Source organism: Vulpes lagopus, chromosome 5 (genome assembly GCF_018345385.1).
Source record: "Vulpes lagopus strain Blue_001 chromosome 5, ASM1834538v1, whole genome shotgun sequence".
In the NCBI taxonomy this organism is placed as follows: domain Eukaryota; kingdom Metazoa; phylum Chordata; class Mammalia; order Carnivora; family Canidae; genus Vulpes; species Vulpes lagopus.
Genome location: NC_054828.1, coordinates 11,963,141 through 11,982,894, shown reverse-complemented (window position 1 = coordinate 11,982,894; position 19,754 = coordinate 11,963,141). Strand labels below are relative to the sequence as shown.

The 19,754-nt window shown below is 48.0% G+C and overlaps 1 protein-coding gene and 1 long non-coding RNA gene across 11 annotated transcripts; both read right to left on the bottom strand.

Annotated features, from left to right (window-relative positions):
- Positions 1-9: 9 nt before the first annotated feature.
- On the bottom strand, positions 10-995 carry LOC121490569. Its single transcript, XR_005987715.1, has 3 exons — positions 882-995; positions 250-292; positions 10-83 (listed from the first exon to the last, which is right to left on the bottom strand). It is a non-coding gene; the product is annotated as an uncharacterized LOC121490569 (long non-coding RNA).
- A 5,154-nt stretch (positions 996-6,149) lies between these two features.
- LOC121490456 (apolipoprotein L2-like) lies at positions 6,150-18,218 on the bottom strand. 10 transcript variants are annotated; one of them, XM_041754154.1, is made up of 8 exons: positions 17,866-18,218; positions 16,097-16,162; positions 13,168-13,206; positions 12,931-12,994; positions 12,563-12,605; positions 12,277-12,383; positions 11,195-11,327; positions 6,150-8,361 (listed from the first exon to the last, which is right to left on the bottom strand). In XM_041754154.1, the coding sequence occupies exons 6-8, from the start codon at positions 12,305-12,307 to the stop codon at positions 7,524-7,526; spliced, it is 1,002 nt and encodes a 333-aa protein (XP_041610088.1). In that variant the 5' UTR covers positions 12,308-12,383; positions 12,563-12,605; positions 12,931-12,994; positions 13,168-13,206; positions 16,097-16,162; positions 17,866-18,218; the 3' UTR covers positions 6,150-7,523. The 10 variants fall into 10 exon arrangements, with proteins under 10 accessions (XP_041610088.1, XP_041610090.1, XP_041610089.1 ...); XM_041754156.1 differs by lacking the exon at positions 17,866-18,218 and adding an exon at positions 17,507-17,724; XM_041754155.1 differs by lacking the exon at positions 13,168-13,206.
- Positions 18,219-19,754: the final 1,536 nt, after the last annotated feature.

Genomic DNA, 19,754 nt, shown 5'->3' with positions numbered 1-19,754 from the left:
GTGCCAGCAGTGGGATCTGAGGAGTTTCCCTACAGTCTTGTCTGTGTCTCAGCTGGAAGGAAGTATTGCGGAAGAGATTCAGCCTTGGGGAAGAGAGAACAAATGTGAGCCAGCTGTGGCAACAGGGAGCAGCCAGGGTCCAGGCCTCTGGTGGTTCCCGCTGGGATGGCCACAAATGCCAAAATGGACTTAACCCCATGTGTTTGTCCACTGGCCTCGGCTGGCTGCTACTTAAGGAAGGTTCCTCACCTCACTCCAACTCACTCCCAAGCCAAGTCAGAGTCCTGTCCTCCTGTTGGGGCACAAGGAGAAGATAATCAGACAAGGAGACTGCCATCTGAGAAGCTACGGAAGCAATAAAACCAAACACAGAAGAAAAGATGGGAAGACATGTTCTGGAAATTCCTTGAGGTCAAGAACATGTGTGTTTCCTAATTGATAATAGCTAATACTGATCCACTATCTAGGACAGGCAGGGCTCCTTATGCGATCCCTCACTGAATAGCCACATGCGCTCCATAAGGTGGGTGCTCTTGTGGCTCCCACTTTAAAGTGGAAGAAACCATCACCTGCTCCTTCCCCTGCCAGGATGCCTTCCCCCCCTTCCTCACCTGGTCAAAGTTTACCTGTGCTTAGAGGTCCTGGGCCCAAACTCCTCCTCCCTGCACCCCCCGACTGACTCTCTGGGCTCCCCTTGAATGTGTGCTCTCCTGACTGCAGTCCTTCTCTTGTGTGTTCTCCTCCCTGAACTCTGAGGTGCTCTAAGAAGAGACAAAAGCTGAGCGGGCACCAAACATGACGGATCCTATGAATCAAATTGAAAAGACTGAAACCAAGATTTTAAGAGACGTAAACAAAGAATCTCCAGGGAAGGGACTCACCCAGGGTCACACAGTCTCCGGGGGTGGGCAGGGCAGACGCGAAGACCAGGCCTTCTGATGCAGGTATTTGGCTAGAAATGTGACTTTAACCATCCAAAGGCTTCTAGGTTTTTCTCTGCTGTTACATCCAAACGTGTAAACACAGAGATCTAAGCTCACACCCTTATCGTCATCCCCATGAGTCTACAGTTTGGTGTTTTTAGACTATGAAGCCCAGACCGCCTCACTATGATGACTCAGCCTTTCTTACCCTGGCCCTTCTCTTCCTTCTGATGGGGACACTCAGTCCGACCTCTTCTCTTCCTGCCCCATGATGTGAGAACAGAGGGTCCAGCGTGAGGTGATGTAGAAAAAGACGTTAGGGTTCAGGGCCATGTTCAAGAAAGAATTCATCAGATGTCTTTGGTGCAAAAAGGTGGGTTTTTTTTAATTTTTTTTTTTTTTTTTAATTTATGATAGTCACACAGAGAGAGAGAGAGAGAGAGAGGCAGAGACACAGGCAGAGGGAGAAGCAGGCTCAATGCACCGGGAACCCAACGTGGGATTCGATCCAGGGTCTCCCGGCTCGTGCCCTGGGCCAAAGGCAGGCGCCAAACCGCTGCGCCACCCAGGGATCCCAAAAGGTGGTTTTATTAAAGAACAGGGACAGGACCGGTGGGCAGGAAGACCTGCCCTAAGGTCATGAGGAATGGCCCCTTATAGACTTTCAAGTTGAGAGGGGGTTAGGGAGAGTTTGAATATCTAAGGAATCCGGGAACCAAGGTTTCTAGGACCTTGACGGGGCTAGTGACTGTTGGGAGAAGGTCATTTTTTACTGTCTAATAAACCCTTAGTCATGAGACCTTCAGATGTATATCGGTGGGTTATATGCTTGGGGGATGATTGCCAATGAGTATCTTGAGGGTAGAGATAAAGCAAATTTCTAAAGAAATTTTTGTATGTTAAAGTAGACTCACAGGATCCTGGGGATCAGGCTAGGATTGCCTTTTGCCCTTAGCAAAATGTCGATATTGAGGTACTTGTGTCCCTAGAGGAAGGTCACTCTGCCTGTTTCAAGGACTTGTCAGTGGGCTGTAGGGCATAAGCACATTTCATAATTCCTCTGCTGCCTTTATTCCCACATCATTCCCCCCTGAACACTTGTGACTCTTAAATCTTTAATGTTGCTGAGAGTGGAAGGGTCATCTTCCCTAACTTCTTCCTCTGATTAGAAGAGGCACAGATGGGATCCCTGAGTGGCGCAGCGGTTTAGCGCCTGCCTTTGCCCAGGGTGCGATCCTGGAGACCCGGGATCCAATCCCATGTTGGGCTCCCGGTGCATGGAGCCTGCTTCTCCCTCTGCCTGTGTCTCTGCCTCTCTCTCTCTCTCTCTCTCTCTCTCTCTCTCTCTTTGTGTGTGACTATCATAAATAAATTAAAAATTAAAAAAAAAAAAGAAGAGGCACAGACATGGCCCCACCTATGGGTCGACCGTGCTCAGTTGGGGCTCTTATAGATACTAGGGTTACAGAAGACAGAGGCAGCTGAATCCATGTGTGAATCCACATGTGTGGATCTTTCTGAGTGGAAAGGATCACCCGTTGGCTTGAAATTATGGCAGCGAAGGTGTCTTGGCACCACGTGGAGAGATGTGGGAGAAAACAGCAAAACATGATTAGTATAACACAAAGAAAAAGAAGGCCAAAGAAGACTCCTCTGATAGTTGACAAAAGTCCTTCTCTAGTCTATGTGTTTAACCAATCATTAAAGGAAACAGGAATCCTTTAAAGCACCAATTTGAGTATACACGTAGCTTAGAAACCCAGATATGTGGTAATCTGGAACATACCCAGAGCGTTTTGTTTTTATGATAGCACAGAGCACCCAGTTAAACATGTAGTGCTGCTCTATTTTGTAAAACTGCTTTATGCATTTGTGTTACCTCAGTATTTAGTGGAGAAATGCTCTTTTGAGTATCACTTAGGGCTTTGACCATGAACTTACTAAGAGCTTCTGTGTGCCATACACCACTGTCCAGTCCCAAAGAGGCAACAAAGTTGGATGCGAGGTGGTTATACCAATGAGACGCAGAATGTGTCCACCATTGTCTTAAATTTGGAAGGTCGACTGGCTTGGTAATGGTTTTAATAATGCATCTGTGCATCCAGGCAAAACCCCGAGTACAGTGGCCTATCCAGCCATGGGGGAAAGCCATGGACACAAGTTAGGGCCACAAGGACATTGGGTCCCATTAGGAGACAATCATCTAATTCTGGGCCTCCCTTTAACTGCAGTCAAGATATCAAGGGCGATTCAGGCTTGGAGGGCCACCTTTTGAATTGAAGTAATAAAAGAGGTCTGCTGTCACTTTGTAAGGACCAAGGGAGTCCAGATCCAGGAACAATTTCTCTTAGTTTTTTTGTTGCCTCCAAGGTCTTTTTTTTAACCCAAATCAGTAGCCTGGTATAAACCCTGTATTACCTTCCTTGGTTATATTTGGGTATAATGATTTTTCTTTATTATTACCAACTCAGTCCTGTGCATTTCCTGGTCTGAATAGCCTGGACTTACAGACTTTATTGGAGGTAAGAGTGGTAAAAGACCTAATGTTGTTTATTTTGTGCTGTCTGCTTGGCTGCACAGTGAATTATTCCCTTTAGAATCTCATTCCTTTGGATATCCTTTGAGGTGAATTACAGGTACTTCCTTAGGTAGGAGTACAGCCTTAAGAAGAGTAATAATTTCAAGTCCTTATTTGTTTGGGGATAATGGCTTGATAATAATCCCCTTTTCTTCCAAACGGCTCCATGAGCATGTAGGACTAGGAAAGCATATTTGGAGTCAGTACAGATATTAATTTTTAAGACTTTGGCAATTACAAAGCATGAGTGAGCACTATAACATACCCAGCTATTCTCACTCCATTTTCCACAAAACTATTGCCACCAGGAAACCGACTGTTATCTGTTGGAGAATCTTTGTTGGGGAATCTTTAAACTCTGGTTGACTAAAATACACAAGGTTACTAACTTCTGAATAGTTGTGCTCTCTGGAACTATGATAGTCAGGGCCAGGCATAAGGTAGCTGGTTTAGCATACGTTTGACACGTGTCAAGTGCTATTTCAGGTATGACTATAAGCACAGCCTGGTATTCAAGAAGTCAGCCTCTCATCATCTATTGGTAGCCTTTGGTCTCTATGACACTCTGGAACCAATGTGAAGTCATTCCACTCAGGGACTGTCCCATAGTGACCTCTGAGGCTCCTTTTACCAGGAGACCTGTTGTATGCTTGGCTAAAATCTTTGTTTGCAATTATACATCAACAGAGGTGGTTCTAGGATAAACGTGATTAAGGGGTAATACCATCAAGAAGCCCTCTTTTATGTGAGATCCAACTTTCACAAGATACTAATATAAGGAATGAAAGGCAAATGGGAGAAGGCTGGTCTCAAGGGATATGGGCATCCCCAAGTGCATCATCCAATCCAATCACAAAGTGGGGTCATCCGTTATCTCCACAAACCCACACTTAGCCCCACAGTTTGGGTATGCTCTGGCTTTTAGGGAGGGATTTTGTCATCCCAGCCACACAAAATTGGTCAAGGTGCTAGTTGAGTTATACAGTCGTTGGGGACCCAATCCTATTTTCCAGTTGTTTAAATGATCATATACCCATGGGGTCCTGTTATTCCCACGGAATAAAAAGCATGAAGATTGTCTCTATGAGCTTCTGTGGCAATTTCTCTGAAGTTTACCTCAAGTTGTCAGGCTTAGGCAAACAACATTAAAAGACATTTAGAAGTAGAATTTAACATCCACAAAGGTGGGTTATCGAAACATCATTTTTCTCTCGGAATTTACCCTAATTTCTAGAGGTAGCCAAATCACGACTCATTTATTTGAAAAACAAGTCCAGTTTTAACAAACTTGGAATCATTATTTGCATAAGCTCAGCAAGAACAACGATTGATTGTATAGACCATTAAACCTGTTTTTCTGGAACATTTTATAAGGAATCTCTAGCTTGAACTTTTAGTAGCCTCTCCAGGCAGAGCCAAGTCAAGCACTCGCCTCCAGCATGCCTGCAATACCTGTAGATGTGGGCAGATTGCTCTTCATCAGGTCCCCAGCTATCCTGAGGTTCTTGTACCTGCCAGGAGATGACGACATTCTTTACTCACCTGGTGACGCTGCTGGGAACTCTGTAACAGGTATCAGGCCAACTGTTCCAAGGGGCTTTGTGGTTTTATGCACGTCTCTCTCAAATATGACATTCCAGTTAAAGCCTTGGTAAAATAACCAATGTTTCCAATGCTCTCCTATTACAGAGAGAACAGATTCTTATTGAACTTATGCAAATGACCATGATTGTCATGGAAGAAAGAATACTCACTGAGACCTTTTGAATATCAGAGGGTTTAGGTCGACAGAAAAGTTAAATGCTTCAATTTGTTCATAAGTGAATGCTTTATCAAATTTCTGTAAGTCATAGGTATCTTACTTAAGAGAAAGTTTCCTTATTCTGGAAGCACAAACATGAGCGAACTAGCAGTGTTTCAAACAGAAGTCACAAAACCACACTCTTCTACTTAGTTCATTTAGTCCCATGTTCCTAGTTCTTGTTTAATTCGAATGCAGCTTTTTAGTTAGTTCTGGAAATTCTTACCCATTCAGTTTTATGATCTTAAAGATATCGCATACCTGTATTCGTCCTAAAAATCCTTTATAAGAACCTCCTTCAGGGGATCCCTGGGTAGCGCAGAGGTTTAGCGCCTGCCTTTGGCCCAGGGCGCGATCCTGGAGACACGGGATCGAATCCCACATCAGGCTCCCGGTGCATGGAGCCTGCTTCTCCCTCTGCCTATGTCTCTGCCTCTCTCTCTCCCTCTCTCTGTGACCATCATAAGTAAATAAAAAAAAAATTTTTAAAAAAAAAAAAAAACCTCCTTCAGGATGAGACACCGTGTCTCTTGGCCCCAAGTTGACCTCGACCTACCACAAGGTTCCTTGACCCGCTGCTGACATCTGCTCTCTCTTTTCTAACCCCCCCGACCCATGCTTTTTTTTTTCCCAGATCACCACGGTTCCAACACCACCTTTAGAATTTCATTGGTCTCTCAGTGCACCTGGCCCCCAAAAGCACCAGCAACTTGCCAAATGTTCCCCCACCCTTCTGCCATCGTCCCCACCACCACCATCATGAGGAAGTCATCATCTAATGAAGGTCAGTCGACTGGAAGACAAAGGTGAGTTGAGGCAGGAAAGAGTCCATTCTTTTTTATATATATAATTTTTTATTTAAATTCAATTTAGTTAGCATATAGTACATTATTTGTCTCAGGGGTAGAGTTTCATGACTCATCAGGGGCATATAATACCCAGTGCTCATTCCATCACGTGCCCTCCTTAATGCCCATTACTCAGTTACTCCCCCTCCCCCCACCTCCCCTCCAGAGACTCTCAGTTTGTTTCCCAGAGTTAAGGGTCTCTCATGGTGTGTCTCCTCCTTGTTTTCCTCTTATTTTTCTTTCCCTTTCCCTATGTTCACCTGTTTTCTATCTTAAATTCTACTTATGAGTGAAATCATGTAGTATTTGTCTTTCTCTGATTAACTTATTTCACTTAGCACAATACCATCTAGTTCCATCCATGTTATTGAAATGGTAAGATTTCATTCTTTTTTGATGGCTGAGTAGTATTCCATTGTGTTTATCCACTCATCTGTTGATAGACCCCTGGCCTCTTTTCAGTGTTGGACTATTGTGGACATTGCTGCTATGAATATTGGGGTGGAAGCCTGGGTGGCTCAGTCAGTTAAACATCTGCCTTCAGCTCAGGTCATAATCTCAGGGTCCTGGGATTGAGCCCTGAGCTGGATTTCCTGCTCATGGAGGAGTCCACTTGGCCCCCTCTCTCAGCTCCTCCCCACCCTCCCCATGGCCTCTCTCCAATAAGTAACATCTTTGAAAAATAAAATAAATAAATATCAGGGTGCACATGCCCTTTGAATCACTGTGTTTGTATCATCTGGATTAATACCTAGCACTGCAATTACTGGGTCATAAGGTAGTTCTATTTTTAACTTTTTGAGGAACCTCCACATTGTTTTCCAGAGCAGCTGCCCCAGCTTGCATTGCCACCAGCAGCATCAGAGGGTTTCCCATTCTCTACATCCTTGTCAGCATCTGTTGTGTCCTGATTTGTTCAGGCCATTCTGACCAGGGGGAGTAGAATCTCATCATGGTTTTGGATTTGTAGGAAGGGGTCCACTCCTGCCAGCGCGTCACCACGGGGAGGGTCGGCAGAGGAGCACTTCTCGCATATTCCAACCATTCTCGCTTGAGTATTCCTGGCCTCGCTGCTTGTTCCTGCGCGCCCCTCTTTCCCCACGTCCCCCGTGTCCTCTTTGGTATATTCCCCTCACTCTCTCCATCCCTGTCTCCTCATTCCAGCCCCATGTCCCTTCCTCCCTGGGACCCCCCCCTCAAAAAAAAAACTGAATAAACCCCGCCGTCACTGGGCCCAACTAATCTAATGCTAAACTCTGGAATGCCCCCCCAAAACGTTATTTTGCCCCCCTCACCTTATAATAAAGTCCCTCTATGTCTTTGTCCCACACTCACCCCTGCTCCGTCCCTGCTTGGAGGTCATGGAGTCAGCCCTACATGAGACTCTCATAGAGCCGTGTGAGCAATTCCAACTTTCTCTCCAGCTCCTGGGCGTGCTGCCTCAGCACTTCAGCTGACTCTGCCCTTGCCCCTTCATGCAAGTGCCTTGACTCTTTTACAAGGCTGGCCACATCCATCAGAAGGAACACACCTGAGCTAGCCATGCCCAGAAACCGGATTCCTTTGGTCATTGCCAGAGCAGTACCTCCAAAAGCTTTCTGCACCAGACTGCCACTTCGAACTGAGACACTCCTACCTGTCATGAGGCGCCTGGCCTTGTCTACCAGGTGAGGTTGGACTTTGGCTACCTTCTTGGCACTATTATTCTTTGCAATTTTTTGCAGATTTTTAATGAGAGATCCTAAAGAAAGAATTTTGAGCATGGTGTTCTGCAGACCCAATCCAACTCTGTCCCCTTGATCAATACCAGACACCAGGTCACTGGCTTCAGCTCTTGCAGACGATGTGTTTGAGTATTCCACAAGGCTGGTGGACACGTGAGTCACAGTAGCTGCGACTCCCAGCACCGATCCAGTTGTCAAGAGTGTCAGACTGAACCCTGCTGTTACAGGTGCCAGACCCAGACCAAGGACGCCCAGGAGGCCAGACGCAGCACCGGTGGAGCTCGCTACCATGTTGGAGATGGTGCAGCGCTTATGGACCTTGTCAACCTCATCTGCAAGCTCACGGAGCTTTCTTATGCGGTTCTCAAGCTCCACTTTCAACTGGGGAAACACATTCAAAAAAGTCTCCCTAGCCAGGTCTTCGTCTTCCATATGCATGTGTCCTGTCAGGTCATTCAAACCTTCATGTTGTGTGTCAGCCTCCTCCCTGAAACAGCGAAGGTCTAGTGAGTAAGAAAGACTGATCTGTCAAATGGGCTTGATTTGATTTATCCTACGTAAACCACAGAAAATGTTTACTAGAAATCGAACGGAAAAGAATTTTACAAATGTAATGAACTGTTTCTGCAGTGTTAAACACATTCTTCCCATTGCTCATGTTCCGTAAGACACAGTCAGGTCGGGGAAAAATAAGTCCATGTCATCTGAAGATGCTCTTACGCGGTGGGTATTTGAGGAAGATGCCTCTAGAGTCAAGGTCAGGTAAGCCGGTCAGTGCCACAGTGTTTGTAGACTGGGAACTCAGTAGATGAACACAGGGAAGTGGGGTGGGAGCAGAAAAACCTTTGTTGGGAGGCTCTTCGTGTGTACTGAAGGATTAACCTTACCCACAGAGGCCTGCCCTTTGCCTTTGGCACTGGAGGTGAGCTCTAGGCCCTACCTAGGATGTCAAGGCTGCTAGAATGATGATGCCTGGGCCTCAGGCTACTGGACAGCCTGACAAGACGATGTATGATGAGGGCGTTGGGTCATGTGCTGTCAGTTCTGATCTATGGAAGAACTAGAAACTAAAAGTGTTAGTATGACCTCTAAGTGGAGCTGGAGATCACCAGGTGGCCATGCAGGGAGCACGGGACTGAGCCCCAATAAAAGTCTATACCCTGAGCCTCGGGTTGAAAAAGACTCTCTCCATGACCAAACATTACTCAGGCTCTTCTGAACCCTCTGCCTGACCAGGCCTTGCCGTTGGTCTTCTGTGCTCTGTCCTTAACAGCCTGGAGTGCCCAGTCTTTGCAAGAACCCTGTTGGATCAGGTTAGTAAGAATCCCCCCACCTTCATGTCTCCTCTTAGTGATTATTCATCCCCAGGCCCCAACCTGCTCCTTGACTAAATCCCTAACTATCTTGCTGTAGTCCTAGTTAAGCCAGATCTTACTGCTCTATGACAAACACTCTCTGGACACCTACAACATGAATTAAGTCTTCTTTGCCATTTTAATAAGTGTCATGATAATTGTTTACTTTCACACCGAGAGCTTCCCTGCTGGGCAATGCTCCACATGCTATTGTTACACACTGAATACAGGACAGTAATGCATCCTGAGGACAATTGAAGCTTTGCACTGGAAACCCTCCAGGCCTCTGCCCCAAGTGTCTCTTTCCTTGGCTGAAGGTAACCTGTAACCTGCCCTGTGACACAGCATTACCAAGAGTGACAGGTCTCAGTGAGCTCTACAAGTGCTTCCAGAGACTCATCCAATCTCGGGTGGTTTGGGGAACCCCACTGCCACAATTACCAGTTGGTGCCAAAAGTAAGGGCAATTGTAGGGAGAGTGCTCTCAGACTTTACAGTGTAGCTCACTGTGGGAACTTGGAATTAAAGAAAAAAAAAAAAAAACAACCCCTCAGAGCAAGAAGGGATCTTAATGATCATTTTGCTTGGCACCTGCTCTGTCATCCCAAGCATGATGTCCTCTGCTGGAGCCCAGCCACTGCCCCAACTGACTGAGAAGCAGCACACCTGCTCCCTGGTTCCCTCAGTCTCTCCAGTGCACATCACTGACCCTCGACCCAGCACCCAGCACACCCGACCTCATAGGTGACACCAACCTAATTCACATCTTAGCTGGTGACAGCTTCGCATGCATGTCCACCAAGACCATGTGCAACTTGACAAAGAGATCTTGAGAACCTTCTATCTGAAGCACTAAGCCAGAAAAGACCTGCCTTTGGGCAAGCTGGTGGAGGAAGTACTTTCCTCTTTGGTGGGCACTTCTGAGTCTCAGAATCCCTTAATGAGGACAGAATTGGCAAATGCCCCTCTGGAGCTGGAAGCTGTCACATAACCACGCTAACTCCCACTGGCCTGGCCTTGCTCTATGTAGACGACAAGAGCTTCCAACTGGTAGTCAATACTCCCAAACTCCCAGGCAAAGCATAGAGGAAACACCTTCCTATAGCCCCGGATGCCTGGGGGGAGGAGATCAAAGAAGCAAGAGGAAAAATGTCCCCTCTCCCTCTCACAACATCTCTGCTAGGTCCAGGGCCTCCTCAAGTTTTGTGCCCTAGAGCTTCACCCAGGCCCCGCTCTGCTGCCCAATCCTACCTGGTCCTCCAACCTAGAACCCCTTGTCCATCCTGACCACCAGGATGGCAGGTACTGATCCAAGCCTCCTGGGCTTTTGGACGGGATGACTGCCTTTGGATCCTCACCTTTGACCTTGCAATTCACACTGAGACCTTTACCACAATCTTATCAGATTCAATTCTAGCTTCCATTGAATAAATGGCAAATCTGAGACTCCAAGACATACAGACCCAGAGACCCCCAGGACTGGGCAAAGATAAAATCAGGATCCAACCCAGTTCAGTCCAATTCCAGTTTCTCCACAGACTGATGTGTCAGTATTCTTCTGAATTGTCCCAGAGGAAGTCCTGTTTAGCCCTCATCTCATGGAAGAAGACCCATGGCCCCTGACTTCTCCCAGTAATCCTCTGAAAAGTTAACATTAATTGAGTACCTACTATGTGTCAGTCACTATGCTAAGTAATTTACATGCATTATCTTAGTTTCTTCAGGATAAAATTGAACAGTTGAAGAGACCAAGGCAGAGAAAGTTCTACTTTATGTTAAGGTCCAAGGTCACATAACCTGCCCTCTACAGGTTTCCCTTCTCAATCCGAGGCCATTCACTGCCAGTGAATATCATGGAAGACATATTCCTTATGGATTGTTGAGAGGGAACATACTCAACCTCCACCCCAGGATCCTGCCAATCAGAGATGGGGGTGACCATTGTGGGGCATCCCTGAGGTGTTACCTGGGCAATGAGGCCACAGCCACAGCCACAAATCTCTCCCAGGCTTCATGGTCGTTCAATAGGTGATGCAGTACTTCTGGGCTCACGGTGTTCTGGAAATACGCAATAGCATCCTCAAGAAAACTTTCGTTCTCTAGATGGAAAGAAAGAATGAAGGGTTGTTTAGTTTTTTTCTTTTTCCTGTTACACTAAGAGAGAGAGAAAACCAGGGCGTAGCTGGAGGGAAACCACAGCTTCAAAGCTATGTATTTATGGATAAAGGAGGGAAGAGCTGAGAACTGGCCTAGGCAGGGGTACTGAGATCAAAGAATCAGTTCCTGCTCTGCTTTCAATACTGATAAGCAGATGCTTAGTTGGGACACAGGGCAAGTGCCCTAATATAGCTGTCAGGGTGGGGAATGCTGGGAGAGAGGAGGTAAGTAACAGGTTCCAGGTCAAGAGGAGAGTAACAATACTTAGGGAGGACATCCAGTGTAGCAGGTACTGGCCCAAACCACATAAACACAGTATATTGATCCTCATAACAACATAAGGAAACATCCACATTTATAGATAAGGTAAAGTAAGGCACCCAGGTCACACAGGTGGGTTGTGGCAAAGACCCGACTGGGGGCCTGGTCGGTGTCCCACTGACCCTCACAGAGCAGTCAGGCTGGCAGCAGGGTAAGAGTTGGAGGGAATGGCCTCTGTTGCAAAGCCCCCAGTCATCCTGAGCCAAGCCGGAGGCTTGACCAGGGCAAGAGGGCAGGAGAGGCCTCCAAGGTTGCCGGTCTACCTCCCCTTGCACCCTACCTCAGGACCCCCTCTTTCTCTTTCTGCTGTCCCCTAGGTCTTTGGGCTGTCCTTGCCTTACTTCTGGGTCATTGGAAGGACAGCAGGGGGAAGGAGAGAAAGTGATCATCTCAGCCAAGACCCTGAGAAGGCAGGAGGGAAGTGTCCCTACAGACCCTGTGGTGGGGACTCCCCTTGACCCCTCTTGGGGGCTCGATGACACTCTCAAGGGACTGACTCCTCTGTAGGTTAACTCAGCTGGAGGCATCCTCACAATACCAGGCATCATCCAGAAAGTAGAAGGTGACTACCTGGGGAGAGTTCACGGCCTTCCGAGGTCATGGTGCCAGCAGTGGGATCTGAGGAGTTTCCCTACAGTCTTGTCTGTGTCTCAGCTGGAAGGAGGTGTTGCTTCAGCCTTGGGGAAGAGAGAACAAATGGTGGGGTCAAATGTGAGCCAGCTGTGGCAACAGGGAGCAGCCAGGGTCCAGGCCTCTGGTGGTTCCCGCTGGGATGGCCACAAATGCCAAAATGGACTTAACCCCATGTGTTTGTCCACTGGCCTCGGCTGGCTGCTACTTAAGGAAGGTTCCTCACCTCACTCCAACTCACTCCCAAGCCAAGTCAGAGTCCTGTCCTCCTGTTGGGGCACAAGGAGAAGATAATCAGACAAGGAGACTGCCATCTGAGAAGCTACGGAAGCAATAAAACCAAACACAGAAGAAAAGATGGGAAGACATGTTCTGGAAATTCCTTGAGGTCAAGAACATGTGTGTTTCCTAATTGATAATAGCTAATACTGATCCACTATCTAGGACAGGCAGGGCTCCTTACTTCAACAACAACAACAACCAAAAATAAGCTGGACTAAGTAAAACATTTAAAAAATGACATCAAAAGAATTTTGTAATATCAATATAATTTCATGAATAAATAAATAAAATAAAATAAAATAAATTTTAAACCTTGAATCAGTGTCCTCAGGGAGATCAGAAAGGTGTTTTCTTCATAAAATGAGAACAAGATGCACTGAAAAGGGCAAAAAAAAATTAATGGGACCAAAAAAGAGATCTTGGGTATTAAAAAGTGACCAACAAACTAAAGAAGTCTAAGAAAAGGTTGCAAAAGCTAAGGAAAACTTCCAGAAAGTGAAATGAAAATGTGAAAAAATAAATGGAACTAAACGGGAAATGACAAGTTACCTTTCGCAGTCTTTTCTTAGAAAATCACTTAAGGAAGAGCTGCAGGAAAAAAAAAAGTTTGTGTGCTTATGGGGGAAGTTGACAGTAATAACCAAGATGGAAAGATGTGAGGGATCCAGGAAACAGGAAACAGAACATAGGGAGAAAGGAATCCAAGGAATACAGCGGGGCATGCAGCAAGCCTAGGGAACCACCAGCCCAGGATGGAATAAGAAGTGAATAGTTCTGTGGGGTAAGGGGACTTGATCTAATACCTCACATAATGCACAGTTGTAAAGAAATTGAGGAAATGTTGAACGCAACATGGCAAGGTGCAAAAACAAAGGCAACTAGAAAATTACGAAAAACTAAAGCTGTGCAAGGAAGCATGTGCAACTGTATTTCACAAGTTACCTCTACAGTAAACAATACTGAAAACAACACAAAGATGTGAACAATCTTGTTTGCTTTTTCACTTTAAGAACACAAGAGACTATTAAATAAGAGAACTAAATGCCCCCGTTGCCAATCAACATGCACCTAAAGTACAATAGCAGAAGCTGAGAGGTGAAGCATGAAGAGAGGAGAAGGATTAATATCCTCATTTCACAGAGTGTGGAGTCCAAAAATCCTGAGTGCAATTGAGAGGCTAAGAAATAAAGACATAAGAAAAAAAGGAAAAAGAAACAAAGGTGTAATTAAATTGCGACCACTAGAAGGGTTTCTTTTTTTTTTCTTTGTTTTTCTTTCCTTTTTTTTTTTTTTTACTAGAAAGGTTTCTAATAGAGGATATAATATTAGGGTTATATTATTAGAAGAAGGTGGAAAAGTGTGTAAAAGAAAGTATAAAAATAAGTGAAACTCTTCTCTGTCCTGGTAAGAAAGAACTTTTAAATATCACAATTTAAAAATCACAATTTAAAAATCACAATTTAAAAATCAAGGGAAAGAGATTAGCTCTAGTGGTTGAGGACTACCTGCATTGCACCAGGCACTGTTCTAAACGCTCTGTGTGAATTAACTCATATACTAGTTCTCACCATGACTCTGTAAGAAAAGGAACCGAAGCTCTGAAAGGTTAAATAATTTATCCAAGCAGCCGGCTAGTGCCAGAGCTGGGACTCAAATCCAGACTTCCTGTCTCCCAGAGCCGACTCTTGCACCTATTCTGTTTCCAGTGTAAGAATATCACTTAAAGATCTTGATGAACCACGTAAAGAAAAAGCAAAAAATTAAAAGCACCTGCGTTTCATTGGGAAGGTGGGTGGGCATATGGGTAAAAACAAGTCAGTTAGTAGAGAGGGAATCTGTACTCTCCAGGAGTGGCCCTGGTGGCTTCAGGCTGAGGGGCACTGACCAGAAGGCCATGGTGGACGCTGTGTCAGGACAGGAGCAAAGCAGAAACACAGCTGTTGGGTGATCAGGGCAGGCCCAGCGATGGGGGCACACAGCTCCCAGCAGGTCCCTCTCTCTGTCTCCAAGCCACTGTGGCTCTGCTCGCATCCTGCCACCCATGCATGGCCAGCTCTTTGCTCTCAGCTCTGGCCTTCACAACGCATTGGTTCTCCTGACCTTGCTGTGTCCTGCCCACCAGGTCCCACACACCTCCACACTCCTCCAAGGCCACTGACCACCCCCTCCGCCTGCTGCCCCTCTGGGCCTGGACATCAGGGACGAGTTTACTGGTTGTCTTTGCAGCAAGGGCTGGCTGTCCGGCCCAGCCTCGGCCAACAAGATACAAGGGGACCTCAGGTTAGGGGGGGTCCCTTGACCCTGGAGACGGGGGAGGGGCAAGGCAGCCAAATGATACCATGAAGCCCAAGGACCAAGAGAAGAAGGAGGAGAACCCGGGGTGACACCAGACATTTGCCAGAGGTCCATCCGTCCTGTCTTCTGCTATTCTCGGCCTGGCCCTGCCCTCGGCCTGGGCCTCAGCTGGCCTTGGAGGCCAGACTATGCTCCCTCCTGCTTGCTTGGTACCCGGGGTCCTCGGCCAGCCTGCGGATAGCTCAGTTCCCGGCAAGGCCGTCAGGAGGAGAAGGAGGGAACCCGACTGCACGGCCTGGACAGGACAGGGGCCCTCCCGGCCCCACCGGCTCTGTCTAAGCTCCAAGGCAGCAGGACCGAGATCCTCACACAGCATCACCCTGCAAGTGGCTTCGGCCCCTGCTCCTGGGCAGGAAAGGGAGGAGGAGCCAGAATCAGCCTCACACCCTTTGGCCTGGCCCCAGGCCCCCACCCGCACACCCCTGTGTTCCTCTCTGCTCCCCACCTGCACATCGCCTCCGTCCAGGCACCCCACGCACCCTTCCTTCCGGCTTCTATTTTTCTTTTTTAATTTTTATTTTAAGGAGGCTGCAAGCCCAATGGGGGGTTTGAACTCACCACCCTGAGATCAAGAGTCGCAGGCTCGACCTGCCCCGGCCTTGCTTCTGATCACACCTCAGCCTCCACGCCTTGGCTTAGGTGGCTCCTTCCGCCCCGGGATTCCGTCCCCCACCTCCCTCACCAGGTCAGGGTTTGGAGCCCCCCTCTCTGCGCTGAGAGGCTCAGGAGCCCGACCTCCTCCTCCCCTGCCGGTTTCCCCCACTGACTGACCCTCCGGGTTCCCCTGAATATAAGCTAGAGAGAAAACGCTACAAATGTCCTGAAGAAATATTAAAAGAAAAAAAAATAATGTTGAGTTGGGGAATCGTTCCTAGTCAGGATGGAAATCTCGGATGCAATAAAGGGAAAGTTTCAGTGATCTGACCTGTTAAAAATTTAAAATTGCAAAGGGCACCATGAACAAAGTCAGCACAGCGAGAGGCCAGGAGGTACTAGCCAGGATCTGAGAGCAGAGAAGAGCTGAGCGGGCCCCAAACACGACAGATCCTATGAATCAGCGTGAAGAAACTGAAGCCAAGTTTTGAAGAGACGTGAACAAAGAATCTCCAGGGAAGGGACTCACCCAGGGTCACACAGTCTCCTAGGGCGGGCGGGTGCACAGGAACACCAGGGCTTCCGATGCAGGGCTCTGAGGAGGAAAGTGACTTTAACCATCCAAAGGCCTCTAGGTTTGTCTCTGCCGGCGGAGACACACAGATCTAAGCTCACACCCTTAGAGTGGTGCCCACAGGTCTACACTTTGGCGTTTTCAGATTATGAAGTCCACCGGCCTCTGCTGCGACCACAGACCCTTAACACCCGCCTCCACCTTTCTTTCTTTCTTTCTTTCTTTCTTTCTTTCTTTCTTTCTTTCTTTCTTTCTTTCTTCTTTCTTTCTTTCTTTCTTTCTTCTTTCTTTCTTTCTTTCTTTCTTTCTTTCTTTCTTTCTTTCTTTCTTTCTTTCTTTCTTTCTTTCTTTCTTTCTTTCTTTCTTTCTTTCTTTCTTTCTTTCTTCTTTCTTCTCTTTCACTTTTAGTATCTATTCATGAGTGACACAGAGAGGCAGAGACATAGGCAGAGGGAGAAGATGAGGGGCTCCTTCCCAGGACCCCAGGACCACGACCTGAGCCTAAGGCAGACACTCAACCACTGAGCCACACAGGTGCCCCTCTGGCTCTTTTTTTTTTTTTTTAAGAAGTTATTAATGATTTGAGAGAGAGGACAGCGAGCAAGCAGCAGGGCTAGTGACAGAGGGAGAAGGAGAAGCAGGCTCCCCCCTGAGCAGGGAGGATGTGGGGCTCCATGCAAGGACCCTAGGATCATGATCTGAGCCAACCAGGCTCCGCCCCCCTCTTTCTGATGGGGACACACAGGCCTCTCCTCTCTTCCTGCCCCACAGAACACGGAAGAGAGGGCCCATTCGGGGAACGGGGGGAGCAAAGCCCGGCCACCCCCCTGCTCTGTCCCCAGGTCACAGTCACCCCACCGTGGGCAGTCACTCCCCCTCAGGTTCCCTGCAGGTCTTGGCCCTGAGCAGGCCTTCAGAGACAATGTGGGCAACACAAGGACCAAATCCTGGTACCTCAAGACAACCCACCAGAGCCTTTGCACCCCACAGAACTCCTTTGCTGGTCAGCCTGGCAGCAGCACCCTGGGGGCGCCCCAGAGGCTCTGACTCCCCTCCCCTCCTCCACCTCTGCTTCCTCCCAATTCCCCAAAGGCATGAGCTCCCCGACCTGCTTCTGCCCTCTCAGCCTGGCTGGCTGTCTGGAACCCTCTGGAACCTGGGCTGAGCACTGTCCCCCTCCCTCTCCACTGTTTGGGGGCTCAGGAGGAGGGGGGAACCTATCAGAGGAACGAACCCGGGTTCCAATCCGGGATGTGTCCCTGCTTAGCTTAGGGCCTGGGCTGGAGCTCCAGGTCACAGGGATCCTTTCCTTATAGAGTGGCTTGGAGGGTGAGCCGCCGGGCCGGGCCCCAGCCCCCAGCTTACCAAGGGCTCTTCCTCACACTCAGCCCACCACGTCCAGCTGCTCTCAGCCGTGGGGACCCGGTCGCCGCTGGGCGTCTTGCGGGAACCACACAGCTGGGCCCAAAGAGATCAGGGCCCCGAAGGGAAACGGAAACCCCCACTGCTCGTGGTGAACCAATGACACCCAGGCTCATCCGGAGCCCACCCTCCCTGGGCAGTCCCCGGCCGCCTCAGGAGCAACCGCGCCCCTGACACCCCACACCCCCCACACCACAAGCGTCCCCCTCCACCCTGTGGCTTCCTGCCCAGCCCCCTCCTCCTTGTCCTCCCACCCCACTCCCCCCCACGCCCGCCTTATTCTCCTTCCTGCCCCAACTTACCAGATGCTCCCTGCACACCTACCACTTCACAGCCACTAAAGGCCTCACCCATGTGGCTCCTAGGCACCTGGTACCCAGATCCCGCTGCAGGAGCACCTGCTTCTGCCATACATCAAAGCCCAAATCTAGCATCGCCGCCTCTGAGAAGCCCTCCGCACCGGCCTGGCAAAGTCCACGGTCCCTTACTGTGCTCCCATGGGCCCTGGGGGAGGGTTTAGCTCCCCGGCTTGGCCGCCAGGTCCCGGTCTTCGTGCCACCACCGTGGATCTAACCTGGTGTCTCTAGACTTGTCCCTGATGTCAGGGACACCACAGCAGGCCCATCCTTGGTGGCTGAGTGCTGTTTGCTCGGGTGCAGACCTTGTGGGAGAGGAATGAGGGTAAGGCTGTTTTCTCAAAAAAAAAAAAAAAAAAAAAAAGGCTGTTTTCTCTCCACCTATTTCCACTTGATGTAAGATCTCTTTCTCTTTCTCTCTTCCAGGAAAGCTAGTGTTTCTAAGAAACAGAAACAGCCAGCGAGGCCTCCTTCCCACTGGGAAGGCAGATGCCCAACAGCTGAGTCACACAGGCGTCCCTTAGCCACTATGTCTAAAACAAAGGAGCATGATGGGTGGGTGGGAGGTGGGCAGCTCGGCTCCTTCCCTAGCACAGTGTTTATGGAGATGGCTCTCTTTCAAGGGGATCCAACAGCAATGAAAACCTAAATCACGGTTATGCTCCCTTACAAAAAAGGGAGGCACCTGGCCAGCTCAGTCCATGGAGCTGGCGACTCTTGGTCTCAGGGTCATGAATTCGAGCACCATGGTGGCTGTGGACATTACTAAAAGTAATTTTATACTTAAAATACCCAAAACCAAAGAATAACAATGATGGTGGTGCTGGCCACAAAACATTGTGAAAGTATTTAATGTTACTGAAGTGTTGGGCGCCTGGGGGTTCAGTGGTTGAGCGTCTGCCTTTGGCTCAGGGTGTACCCCGGCGTTCTGGGATCGAGTCCTGCATCGGGCTCCCCGCAGGGAGCCTGCTTCTCCCTCTGCCTGTGTCTCTGCCTCTGTGTGTCTCATTAATAAATAAACTTTTAAAAAGAACACTACTGACGTGTATGCTGAACAATGGCTATGATGGGAATGCGGTGGTGTGCATATTTTACCACCATAAAAAAATTGGAGGGAAAAAGCCAGTCACCAAAGTACAAATACTGGATGATTCTACTCATACGAGGTACCTGGCACCCTAAAGTAATTAAACTCCTAAAGACAGCACAGCAGTGGTTGCCAGGGGGTGACCAGGGGACAGGGGCCTAATGTTGAGTGGGGATGGAGTTTCATTTTGGGAAGATCAAAAAAGTTCTGTAAGTGGACAGTGGTGATGGTCACAGAACAGTGTGAATATGCCTAATGCACTGAACCGGACACTTAAAATTGGTTAAAATGGTGGGGTGCCTGGGTGGCTCAGCAGGTTAAGTGGCCAAATAACTCTTGGTTTCGACTCAGGTCACGATCTTAGAGTTGTGCAATCGCCCTCTGCCTTGTGTTCAGAGAAGAGTCAGCTTGGAGATTCTCTCCCTCTGCCCTTCCCTCTGCTAATGCTCTGTTTCTTTCTCTCAAATGGAGGAATGGATCTTTAAACAAATTTTTTTTAATTAAAAAAAATTGTTAAAATGGTGAGCACCGACATCCGGCAACATGCACAGATCTAGAGGATATGATGTTAAGTAAGTCAGTTAGAGAAAGATGAATGCCATATGATTCCACTCATCTGTGGAATTTAAGAAACAATACAAATGAACAAAGAAAAAAGAAACAAAAATGAACTCCAGACTCTTTTTTAATGTTTCAAGTTTTTATTTAAGTCAGACTCTTAAACACAGAGAAGACACACTGGTGGTTG